The 13,839-nt window shown below is 39.2% G+C and overlaps 1 protein-coding gene across 1 annotated transcript; it reads right to left on the bottom strand.

The window, feature by feature from the left end:
• Positions 1-779: 779 nt before the first annotated feature.
• Positions 780-9,258, bottom strand: LOC144536261 (ubiquitin-conjugating enzyme E2 D4-like). Its single transcript, XM_078279300.1, has 7 exons — positions 9,062-9,258; positions 7,044-7,107; positions 6,136-6,167; positions 5,298-5,375; positions 3,558-3,663; positions 1,995-2,088; positions 780-1,889 (listed from the first exon to the last, which is right to left on the bottom strand). Exons 1-7 carry the CDS (start codon positions 9,083-9,085, stop codon positions 1,844-1,846), a joined length of 444 nt encoding a protein of 147 aa, XP_078135426.1. The 5' UTR covers positions 9,086-9,258; the 3' UTR covers positions 780-1,843.
• Positions 9,259-13,839: the final 4,581 nt, after the last annotated feature.

The raw sequence follows: 13,839 nt of genomic DNA, 5'->3' as shown, positions 1-13,839 counted from the left end.
TACATTTGCATTTATGTATTTCTCCGAATGATTTGTATATGTATTCGATAAATATGTAAATTTGTGGTGTCTTGTAATCCCATGTGGGATGGGCCAAAATGTTTGGCATGATACAGAAATAAAACATAACTAACTAACTACACAGTCTCTGTACTCACTGTGTTGACACCCATTTTCAACTGTATGTGGGTAATAAATTGTCCCGCCACATTGTGTGTTGATAATGCCATCCGCTCTGGCTACCCAATTAGCCTATATGCATTTAAAAACATTCTTCCCTGTTTTGATCAAAGGCTTTGCCCAATACTGCTGCCCCTGGCCCCCAAAACTCCAGGGACCCTGAAATGCCCAGGCTTAGTGAAAGTGATTTGCACTAACTAACTGAAAGAATATGCACCAGTGAGCCACACTATCAATTGACATGATAAGGGCCTTCAGGGGGGGCTGCCTGATCTTGAGACTGTGTCAAAATTAAGTTGTAAGACCACCATTATTTCATATGTTTGCTTAAATATTACATATTACTAAATTAGTTTGGATTTAATTAAAGAACCACGTATCAAATGTGGGGCCAGGTATTATTCTGGAATAAAGAAACTGGAGGCTTTCTCCCATGTACCTACCATAGACTAGGTAGTAATTACAACTGACCTAACCATATTAATACAAAACAATATGACCACTGAATTAGACCATGTCAACACAACAACACTGCAAAATACAAACTGCCTGCCAAAGATTAACATTGTTCAATCAGCACTCTGATAAAAACCATAAAGTCATGATAAAAACTGTACCATTCTTTAATTCAGTACAAAAGGTGCCACACAGGCCTCAAAGAAACAAGTGAGACTGCTTACACAGGAACAGAAAATGGGATTTTTACCATTTCTATAGCATAGATAGATAGACAGACAGACAGACCGGAGGTCAACCAGAAGAACACATTAAACCTTAGGTACAGGTTTCATGGTTAAAAATCTGATTTTTGGGCCTGTGTAAATCCAACCAAAAAGCCAACATCACTGCAAATGTCAGGGGAAAAGAGCACATACTTTTAATGACAGATTTACATTGTGATAACTCTAAATGAAAAAATGTAATACTATACAATTAATAACAATTATAATAAAAAGACAGTACTACGTGCCTTGACTTGCTCCCATTTTCACAGAAACTGCAACAGTACATTGTTTCATTCCACTTGGTCTGCTACAAGATGCAAAAGAACTATAAAAAAACCCTCCATCACCCACTGAAAATGTGTCAGAATAAGGGGCTTACATATTTGGCATTCACCCTTCCACATTTCCATGGTTCACTGTGATTACTTGCTGGCTGCTGATGAGTGCAGCAGGGACTGAACCTGGGGGTTTCCAGTTATGGAGCAGCTTGTCTAACATGTATGCTATTCTTCTGCTGCACTATTACTCAGCTCCTTTAAAAAAACAGAAGGGCTTATTGCTGAATGGCATACGTTGGGATTTATGACCTACAATCCACTAGTTTTACTTAAAAAATGAAGAATGCTTTGTAATTTAACTCATAAATAAAATTTCCTTGATACAAAAACAAACATACCAAACTTTGAAATATCACAGTATCTATGAAATGCCAATAGGCAATATTTCCCTTCTGCTCAAAGTAAAACCTTCTGCTTCCATATAAAAACAAAGAATGTATGTCATGGTCTCAGATTAATAATCATGTTAATAACAGTTGTTTGAATGAAAATTACTTAAGATTACGTAATGATTCCATACTATAACTTACAGTGTGTTGTGACATAAAAAAAAGGAAAAGGAAAAGTTCTCAGCATGTTTTTCTTCATCTTTCTTTTTCTTTACATGGCATACTTTTGGGTCCAATCTTTTGCTAGTTTGTTGTATCTGAGGAGAGAAAAGAAGAGAGTGAATATCAGGTACACACGTCCTGACCTGATATTGATATGACTGGACAATAAAAGCACCACCCAAGCCTGTGTGTATACTCACTTGTCTTTGTCGTTCTTGTACATGTGTGCTATGTCTGGAACTAAGGGGTCGTCTGGGTTTGGATCACAAAGCAATGAACATATGGACAATAAAACTGGAATGAAGAGGAATTTAAAAAAAAGATCACATTAGTTAACATGTAGATAAAGGAGGTTTAAAATGAGCCTACCCCAGATATATCCCTACTTGTAGTCACCAGGAGCGATGAGTTCTGTGTCCTGTGTCAGCATAGACTGGGAAGTGGGAGGGGAAGGTATGCTGTACGAACTCAAGATTTAAATTCTGAACAGCACTGCATTCATTAGTAATTTCCACAAGAGAAACAAGAAGTAAACATTGTGACATCTGTGCATTGAAGAGTCTATGAAAAGTATCATGTTGATCAAGGAAGAGAGTAGTTCTCAAATTGACATCAAGAGAGACCGAGTACAGCATTTTCACTTCAGGCAGAGTGAAAAACAGAGATGAAAGCCTCCCGTTGAAAGCGCGCTCACAAAAGGTCCCGTGGATTATGGACAGCTACAGTAGCTTGGAAAATAGTGTCATGGACACTGAATTTGAATGTACTGTTTATCAGACCCCAGGTGGTGACACTGTGTTCACTTTACTGTTTAAAACCTTTTCCAGGTTAGTGGGATTGCATAACGCTCAAAACCAATACGAGCGGTAACTTTAAATCACCTGTTTCACGTGTCAATAGCGTCTCCTAAGGTGCTGTCTATGTGTTGGATTTCTTTCTTAGCAGTGGTTAGCTAGCAATTAGGCCCAATGCCTGCAACAGTACTGATAATATTTGGCATAATGTTGAGTATGTGAATCGACCAAGACATATTTTCTTTGTAAATAATACAGTCAAGTTAATACAGCTCAAGTTGCTTCAGTTTAGGCTTGTGAATCTAAGGTTTAAATGTTATCCTAACCAAAGCGAAGGCTGAGTTTACTTGTGATCACCAGTTTATGTTTGCTTTGAAGTTTCATCCCGCGTTGAATGGGTTTAGAATATGAACTCACCTGCTCATGTTAAGTCTACTGTATGTGTTGTAATGACAACGTAGTGGTCATAGTGAGTGAAAATGTGATCTGAGATGGTTCTGGAATTGTTCATTAGCTATGTGTGCTATCTGGCAAGCTGAATATAGCTATATATAGCTGAAAATAAAGGTAACTGTTGACAACTTTTTCCATCATAATCTGTTCATTTGGGACCACGCTCAGGACCAATAACACCTTATGTTATATATTTTTCATTGCTTTTGTCGGCCGGCAACATAGCTACTATTGCACCCCCACTAATTTTCAACACTAACCTTACTGTTAACCACTGCTGAAAAAAACCCTAGAGGAAACAATGTCAAGTATAATGAAATTTGACATAATTGAATAGATATAGAGTATTATAGGTACACGTCAAATTCACAGCCATTTTTTGGGTGTATTAAAAAAAAACGATGCTTCTTAAAATACAGATAACATGAAAAACTGACATAAGATCAAAATAATGACAGTGGAGTTGCTGTTGCAGTTACAGTTGACACAGTGATAGCAGCAGGAGGCTGTAATTACCTTTAGACACTGTTAGTGCTGGAGACCACTGTGACCGTAGAATGTCCAAACAGATACTCCCATTGCTGTTTATATTCGGGTGATAAATCTTAGTCGTGAATGCTACCTGTAAAAAAATTTAAATAAATAAAAGAACAGCCACACAGGTTTGTGTGAGCAGAGAAGATGCACTTCCATAGTTACTAGTAGTGTTTGCCTTGTAGCAAAAGGTTCAGTCCAAAATGTGGCTCTAGTGCTGCTTATAGTACTGACCTTATAGTACTGTCCAATAATTTCAAACAGCAATCTTAAGTAAAGTATACTGCCTATTTGTTTTTCTCTTTTTCTGGTAGTAATCTGTCGTGGTAGTTGGGTGCAGAACTGTAAACGCAAACTAAAAGTAAAACTCTGCACTGTGGGAGAATAGTGTGCATACTCTAAATCTGCTAAGAATCAGTATGTAGTAGTTTTAAGAACCTAATGACTCTTGCGCCCAACGCAAATCTAAAATGGGTTGGTCTGAAGTAGCTACATTACTCATAGGTGTGGTTTGGGCGTAACGTGCAATAAACCAATCAGAGCATTATCTCACATTCTCTTTAAAAGCAGGCGTGCTTGTTCCATGGCAGATTGCTGTTATAATGGTAGGCGCACGCTCTTACTAGATCCATGGGGGCACGCCAGGAGCCGTTCACAACCAAGGAGAACGATGTTTGCTATTGATTTTTCTTTTTGACAAAATGTAAATAAAGAAATGTCACAAACTACACTGAATCACGAGGTTATGAATGCATGGTGATATTTTTGCAGTGTAGTCTAACATTAGACCGAGATGACCTCACTATAGACGACGCAGCTCTTCTGTCTCTCCTCTCCCGTGCTGCTGCTGGGGGGCATTTGGGTTAAGTGGCATCGGCGCATGCAGCTCAACATCACATCTGCTTAAGTCCTCTAATATTTCCTCATTTATGTCATCAACACATCCATGATTCATGGAAATGTTGTGTAAAACAAGGTCATATTTTTCCTTGTATTTATGTATGGTTTGCAAAAATGGGAACTGCTGGGTCCGTGAGATGAGAGAAGCAAAGTGTATGCGCGGTGTGCACACTCTACATTACGGCCAAGCATGCGCTCTTAAAATAGCATCTGAATAACGCGCCACTGACTTTAGACTAGGTTTTTCCTGGTCTGTGGCGGAACTGTTTTCTGAAACTGTAAAATAGCACCAGGAACGTTCGCGCCTGAACACGCCTCCTCTTTTCGCTGAACCTCCCCCGGGAGCGCAAGTTCATTCCCTAATTTACCAACGTTAGTCTGTTGAGGAAAAGTCCGCTGTGCGTCGGGTGCAAAATAGGAATGACACATGCGTCGGTGTACAAAGTCAATTGCGCTGGTTGCAAGATAGGGCCCTTAGTATGATATTTCAAACAAAAAAGCAAGATCAAAATTAGTTAAATATGAACAAATTTAATGTTTTATTTGTTGACATATGGCATTTTGTTTGCAAGAGGCCACGGTACAAAGCTTAATAATACCCTCTAAGATTGTATTTTTCATGATTGTAATGGATTGTGGAAAATCCACCAACTGCTTGTTCTTGAGAACAGGCATCCATTACAATCACGGAATGTACAACTTGTCAGGTATTATTCCTTACATAATTTATGAGACAGGAGAGGGGTTTCTGATTGCACAACGACCACAATAAATTCCACAGTACGACAGGTCAAAGCTATGAGTAAGCAAACCAGCTCATACCTTCGGTGGCTTGAATGGGTAGTCGGTGGGGAAGTGGATTGTGAGAAAGAAAACTCCTCCTTGGTAAGGACTGTCACCCTGACATAAAGACATGTAAGACATTGCTGTCAGTAAAACATTTCACACTAAGCATTCAGCTGGAACCAAATGACTGACAATAAGCACATTACAGTCACCTTCAGTGAGGACAGGGGCAACATAATGAGTTTTTGAACATTAAAGCATGTAAACATGTTCTAGTAGAAACCCAAAATACAAGTTTGAACCTAAAAGTGAGCGCTATATGGCACCTTAATATAAAAAGTATACTTTCAAGTTCAAAGTAGGGCTGGGCATTATATATTAATATTATATTGACATCGATATATGAGACTAGATATCTTACATTTTGGATATCGTAATATCGTGATATGACACACGTTGTCCTTTTATGGTTTTACAAGCTGCTTTACAGTAAAGTAATTTTCTGAACTTACCAGACTGTTCTAGCTGTTCGGTTATTTGCCTTTACCCATTTAGTCATTATTTCCACATTATTGATGGTTATTTATCTAAAATGTCATTGTGTATATTTTTCGTTAAAGCACCAAAAGTCATCCCTACAATATCACGGCAATATCAACATCTAGTTTTTGGTCAAAATTGAGCCAAAGTAATACAAGGGGATGCAAAACTATTGAAAGGAAGTGCAAAAGTGGACCAAACAAATCCCCACTGTGGTCTTAAAGGCCTATGTCAAACAACAAGTCCCAATAGCTACTAAGAGACCATAATGTAGTACAACCACAGGAGTACGTATGGGAGGACTGAAAGCCTTAAGTGATGGTGTGATACTCACCGGACCCATTATGGTTGCTTGCCAATGAAACACTAAAAGCAATTAAGGGAGAAAGAGAGAGACAGGAAAATGTAAGCTGTACACATCACAGACACAATGTTCATCAGCCATCATTCAGTGCTAACTTTCTTCAGTAGTACGTTCAGTCCGTTTGTGGTCCAAGCTATTATGCTCAGTTTAGTACAAAATTAGCCTATACAAGCACTGTACATAAGGTGAATGGCTCAGTAGCCTATTATTAATGTTTCTGTGGCTTTAGTGGTCTTTGAATAAGGAAATAACGTTCATTGCTAAAAGCAGTTTGGTCAGTTACAATGGCGATTCAGTATAGTCAGGACCATTTAAAGATTCATTGATTACGATTTGTTAGTACATGTAGTGAATACCTCTAGTGGTGTGCATGGTGCACTAGCTTAGTGTCATTTTTTTGCCTTTTCCCAAAACACTCCAACCTATGTACATATTGCACTAAAAAATCTAAGTTATGATACCTGCAGGCAGAGAACTTCATTGTGTACCCACGGTCCCACTAAAAGTATTGCAGAATTTCACAACAATGGCTAGAATGATGGGTATTTGTAACATTTGCACTACACTTGAAGTAGGCTAGTTGCTGACAAAGCTAAGTGGTGGCTCAGCTAGCTATGTAATCTGGAACCCCTCTTTCTCCCTTAACTACGCCTGGCCCAACAACTGAAAATGCCATCATCTTAAAAAACGTCCATGCTGTCGTTTCTATTTCTAGGACAAAGTCTGTTTCCACAATTCCCTTATTTGTTTATTTTATGTAAGTCGGCGAGAAACATTTTCTTTTGTGAAATACATTTTGGGCATTACCACACATTAACCATAAAAGTGCCAACAGGCAGTGGGAGCACTCAGGACATGAAATGTGCACGTGTACTCACAGTCTTCCCCCACAGGGCCAGCAGAGCACTGTGCTGGTGGGTCTCTCTGCAGGTCATGCAGCTCCTGCTCAATGCAGCAAACAAATACTCCTGTTAGTTATTTAGCTAAACAGGTACTGATCAAATGTAATACTATTTTTTTTTTAACTTCAACTTCAGTAACAACTTGAGATCACATTTGAGTCAAACCTTTTTGGCACTACTGTGATTTTTTGATGATTAATGTTTGAGTTTCTGTAAGTGACACTCCTTTCTTTATGACTAATTCTGTTTCTCTCTTTAACACAAAACTGAAGACTTTATCATGTGCACCAGATGAGTTTTCCCAGGAAATTTATCAGATAACGGAAAGACATTTGACAAAAAAACAAACAAAACAATCCTAACTCAAGGTCAGCTTTGTCTGGTCCTCTCCACGACATCTCAAGGTATTCATTAATGGATGGAGTAGTAAGCGGACCCTGAGTTAAGATTTTTTTTTTTTTCAAATTACTGGTTCCAAGGTTAACTTTCATGTAAATAGAATTGCTTCTTTTTCTCCACTACCTTGTCTCTTCTTCCAACTGATGTTAGTGCCACCAATGTGTTAAAGGTGTCCTTTAACACAGACTTTGCCTGGTAAATATCCATGTCTTTCCACAACCCTAGTTTTTCAGACAGGCTTGCTGTTATTATTTCCAAGCCCAAACTGAGATCTCCATGACAACTCATTTGGGTTATTTTCTCAAATGTTAGAAAGCTTCTCCAGAGCCATAGCAGATATCAAACGGTCATCACAGGCTGAGTAGTTTACTAGTCATGCTTAGCACTAAACTTCAAGTGTAAAGTTGGAGTGCCCCTTTAAAACAACATGAAAAGTAATGCATTTAAGATCTCTGGCTTATTTTGTGAACAGATGAACAGATTCAGCAAGGTAAGGTATCTGTATTAAGGTTGCTGGTGTCAAGAAGATTTAAACAATCACCCCTAATCCCTGACATTTTTCAGTTTCAGTTTTGGATAAATAACTTCATTGTGATGTAACCAATATGCCATCACAAAGCATTTACAAAGAAAGAAATTCTTAAGATAAAGGTTCAACATATATTTGTAATGTCACTTATTAACAAACAAATCAGCAGCCCCAGTAGCAGGGTAAAGGGTGCACAATGATTTGGATGTGGTCGCTAAAAAAATGTTATTAGCTACATAGGGATGTTGGCCTGCATCAGTTTTCCACATCACCGAATAGCAGACATCCCTTCTTGATGTTTCAATGGCAAATAACTTGTCCCAAAAAGCTTGCTTCAGCCCTCCTCCCCTCAGGTTACTTCCTGGTTGCAAGGAGTAGCATAAGGAAGAAGAGCGTTCAAGATCTTCCCTAGGAGGAGCTATACCTATGTTAAAGCTTTCATGAAGTGCACACAATTAAGCAAAATTACTTGTATTTCATCACATCATAATATAAGTTCCTATTTCCCAATTCAAATTCTGTCCTTCATGAGGACTTGTGGTAGTTTAGAGATACCTGACGCTGACCCTATATCCACGTCTAGTATTCTACTAAGGATGTTAAGCTAACTAAATAGCAGGGGTAACGTTATATCAATAAAACGGAGAAATGGCACTGTGTGTTGAGAAGCACTTTCCTTGTCACTGCATAACTTGTCTACCGTCAAGAGGTAAAGTTCAAGTACAACAGGGCTGTTGTCCGGTTACTTAGACAAGTTAGATACCATTAGAAAACACACAATAGTGACAGCTTCGAAAATAGTGACAGATTAACATGTAGCCAGAGTAGTTGTTAGCTAAATTGTTAGCAAGCTAGCACCAAACTTTGAAGTTGTCACTGGCTGCTGTATCTGTTCTGGGACGTGTCAACAAACAAATTATTTCCAAAAACGTTACGAAGTAAGTCAGAAGTTGCTCTGATGCAGGGGTAGCGTTGAAATCGATGTTATTAAACCTTTTTATAGAAATGAACTCTGGGCCAGTTAGCTACCATTAGCTGGCAACCATACCTAGCCAGTCAAATTTACCTTCTGTATTCTTTTCAGTGCCATGTAGATGCAGTTTGCTCCTCAACTCACGTCGACTCGCTCTTTATTTAAATTTCAATATTATTGTTGGCGAACCAAATGGCTGTAGTTTATTCCCTGAGTACTTCGACAACCGGGGATGTGTTTGTGTTTTTATAAAACCTCTTTTGTTTCCGCTTTCTCCTGTTTACGGTCGGTCCTCCAAAGTGGATCATGGGAAACGTAGTTCTGAATATTACAATTTGGTGTACAACAGAATACATCCATGGAAATTACACTAGAAGTCTTGCATTGATATTAGTTCTCATATAACACAGTTTCTGGTTAGTTTGTTCATAATTATGACTTTAATCTCAGAATTATGATTTTTTTTCCTCAGAATTCTGTATTTAAACTCAGCACTTGAATAAAATTGTCACATGTGGCCTGAATCCTCTTCCGTACTACGATCACATGGCATGGTTAGGATACGTTTGAGACAAAGAATTGAGGACTGCTTCATTTCAATGAATTATGGTAACTTTAGCCCCATTTTCACCTGGTTTTAAAATCCGTCCTGATTGATCTGCCAGTGCCTGAATTGGACCAAACAAGGTGCCAGTACCCTAATATAGCAGTTGCATGACATGATCATTGCATGGTAGATATATTTGTATTTTGACATAATTGGTAATATATCCCACTTCTCATGTATTTTGTATAAATGTCATTACATAGGCTACAACATTCCTTTTTTACAGTTGTGTCACATAAATGTTATTTGCTTGATAAAAATGTTGTAGCTATTGATACAAATCAAATTGCACACAAATATAATATTGCATATATGCTACAATAAATGAAATGAAAATATGATATCTGTTGGCCTACAGATTACATTGGATAATGAGAAGGAAAAGCCTACAAAAGGCAAGTATGGGCAAGACTGCATTTATTTAGCTCCAATGATACAGTAACATCAAATGTCACCTTGAAGTACCTTGTATCAAATCAACATACATTTCGTAAAACTTAAAGGTCACATATTATATATATCATAAAATGTTCCCAGTGTGACTGAAGACCCCCAACCTATGAGATAAAACTATGTCTCTCTATTAAATGTGTGTGACTTTAAAGTAATTTAAAGTGAAAAATACAATGAATGGATCCCCATTATAACAAAAACTGATTCATATTGCCTGCATAAACCCCAGAAGAGCAAATGTTGCCTTAAAAACAATAGTGCTTTGGTTCCATTGATAATCATTGATAACATTGATAATCAATTATCTATATCAACAATCCTTTTCTCCTGTAAAGAAATGTTATAAAATACTGCTACTTTGCACATACTGTACGTGTGTGTGTGTGTGTGTGTGTGTGTGTGCGTGTGTTTTAGTCTCTAGTTAGACTAGCCTAGAAATCTAGACGCACCCTAGCGGCAGCAAATGTAATTTGCAGCCAGGGTCAACATCTTGATGTGGGTCTGGCTTGTCAGGCTACCGTTAGACATGAATATAAAGAATAAAGCATATTGAGGTCTGGGCCTCTACATTCAACTTATATAATACAGACAGAAAGCATGTGCCAAATCAGAGTAGTATACTGCCATTTCTACATTATGTAGGGCAGATGTAGGCATACAGCATAAACACCATCATTATGTTGTTATGAGCAAGAGAACAGACTGGACTGGACAGCACTTCATTTCCCAGTAAACAGACTACAATCTGTTTACTGATCTCAGTACTTTGTTTATGGGACTTTAGGCCAATAAGAGTGTTAGCATGAACTTTCAAACAGATACATCTAATTGTCAGTGCAATTATGGACCCATCAAAAATGATTGTAGGGGAGGCCCTAAATTACATGACTGAATTTCTCAGCGAGTGGTGTGTGTGTGTGTGTGTGTGTGTGTGTGTGTGTGTGTGTGTGTGTGTGTGTGTGTGTTTGTGTGGGGATGGTGGTGGTGGTGGTGGTGGTGGTGTTGTTGTTGTTGTCAGGTCCTTAGATAATTTATTACATGCATTCCATTACTTACTAGACAGACAGCTAAGATTTAAACCCTATCTACTACAAATTATGTTTATTTGCAGCTAATCTGTAGTAGATTTACAATCACAATTGTCAATCACAAGCACAGAGACCTGTCTTCGACCTTTTGACAGCTGTGTTGGTAATAATGTTATGAATGGCGAGTAAAAGGCATTAGTTATCTGATAGGATGCAGAGACTGACTAAAATATTGTACTGATACATACTCTTGCTGATATAAGAAAGTAATCTCATAAACTCACTGTTGAATATCTATGCCAGAACATATGTTTAATTAATAAAAATAAATATAGCAGCAAGCGGCAATTTCGGGGTTCAAACCAACACAGGCCATTAGAAGTTGAATGCTGTGAAGGAGACTAATGATGCCCACAAGTGGGAATGAACATATAACCTCATGTTTGTAAGACAGCCATGCTATGTGTGGCAGGGTGAGGAGATGGATAGTAGCTATGGATGGGTATGGATGGTAGCTACAGGACATGCTTTGAATTCATAATATTTAACAATACAGTGTTAGGGACAGATAAGATGGCCAGAGAATATAATGAAAATTCACTATTAAAAAGTACGAGCCAACTACGGGTATTTTAAATAAAGACCAAACCAAAAGTGGGATGAGGGTAAATGGGGTGTTAGGCTACGCTAGGAATGTGCATACTCACCACAGTCACAGCAACTTGTACAGCAAGCAGGTAAACCACTCATGTGTCCCAGGGCCTTTAACCACAGCAAACAGTGAGGAGACCTCAAACAGGATAGTCTCGCTTTACCAGACCTTCCTCTAGAGCGCTACGGAGGAGGGTCTGGCTAGTCCACCCAGCATTCCAGGATGGGAGAAAAACGTGCTCTAGTATATTGGCATTTCTTTAAACCAATCACAATGGTCTTGGGCGGCGCTAAGCTCCGCATGGAGCCACGGTGCCTCTGTTAAATAGCCGCGGGAAGGAAGGAACTTGTAGGCAGATGGACGCTAGATCGCACAGTAGGAGGAAGTAGAGACTCCATCTTTCATTGTCCATCTTTATGTCAGGCCCCCAGGAAGTACCCTCAGCCTTGCAGCCAATTTCTTCCAGTGGCCACTTGTGGTATTGCAACGAAAAATCCACCTGCGGACCAAAAAGGATTTCCCCTATAGGCCACAATTGTAAAAGAAACGTCTGTGAAACTATTGACAGGACACCTCGAACTGCAAACAACTAATGAATTAATCCATGGACTTTTCATATTTTAAAAACTTGCCTTGAGCCAAGAAAAGCGATTTTAAAAACTTCTGACAGCTCATCAATGTAAAGTCTATGGCCTGGGCGGGAACTCGGGGGCGGGGCCATCGGGAGAAACACTACTGCGCATATTCAGTGGGCTTCATATCACAGAAGTAAACCTGAGCATAGAAACTTTTTTGGCATATGCGCCAGGCAAGCTACTCCATTGAACTGAATAGGCGCCATTTTGGGATCCAGTATCCAGTTATTATTATACGTCCATGTTTTACAGTCTATGGGCCAAACAGTGCAAGTACTCCTGGCCCATCATGGGATGCCCAAAAATACTTGTTTTTTTCCTATGGGGAGACTGGTGGATACAACTTGGAGGAAGTGCTACCCTTGGCGTGGTCCACCGCTCGAAATTGCTGCTGAGCGCTGGGCTCAAAGTTCAAATAATTTCAACTTTGACCTCGTTGACACTGACCTTTCAAGGCGCGACCAAAGCCAGAAGCAATGATATGACATATAGCTGCGCTTTGCCTCTGTTCTTGCAATGTGGGCTGCGCCCTACATATTGGTTTTACCTCTGATAATTTGTGACTTAACGGAGTGGCACTTTCTACCAATTATGCTTCTAATCCAAAATCTACACAACTGGACATGTTTCTGAAGCAATGAGATCCGAAATTGGGGAGAAATTATTAACAACGTTGACAGGCAAGAGTGTGTGTAAAATATAAACACAGCAGAAAAGTTGAAGCCCAAGTGATGACGTCGACACGTGTATCGAATCGTATTTAGAATCTGTGGTCGCATCGTTGGTGCGATCTAGCATGCATCTATCATCCAGCCACGACTGCTGCCGCGAATGTAAGTTTGCGACACTAATGGCAAGTGTTGCAAACCTGTGAAAGGCTTTGGGCGCTTTGGGTGCACATTGCCGCGTTCTATTTACCCATAGACTGTATATAAGAATGGACCAACAGATCCCGTTGCTCTGGACAGAGACCAGTGAAATCTATTAGAAGCACTTTTCCCGGTGATGGCTGAGCGTTACTGAGCAGCCTCCAACTGAGCTTGAAGACGTAGATGTGACGTGAGCAACCTGTCTGAAAGTTGGAAGTCTTCTGGTAGCTGTGCCAAGAGAAATCTCAATCATTCCCAATCTAGCAGAGACGGAGAGCGTAGGTATATGTAAGGAGATAACATAGACACAGGCTAATTATTGATCACTAAAATGATAGTTAACATTAGTAATTACACTTAAACAGTTAATGTGAGACGAAACTGCCTGCGCGCTTCTCCTGTACTATACGGTAATTCCTCTACTATGAGACAGTAAGTCGCGTGGTTATGACACAATCGTTAGCCTATTGTTATAAAAACGTCTGCTACGGAGCCATAACGTGAGGTACAAGGTAATGGAGCCTTTTATACATTGTCGTGTTTCTTTAGAAATAAACAATGGACAAATAGAGTCTTTAAACACTTCAGATGTAAAGTTATTCACTGTCAAAGCGACGTCAAAATGAA

The sequence above is a fragment of the Sander vitreus genome, chromosome 21 (assembly GCF_031162955.1).
Source record: "Sander vitreus isolate 19-12246 chromosome 21, sanVit1, whole genome shotgun sequence".
Lineage (NCBI taxonomy): Eukaryota > Metazoa > Chordata > Actinopteri > Perciformes > Percidae > Sander > Sander vitreus.
This window is presented reverse-complemented; position numbering and strand designations above follow the sequence as displayed.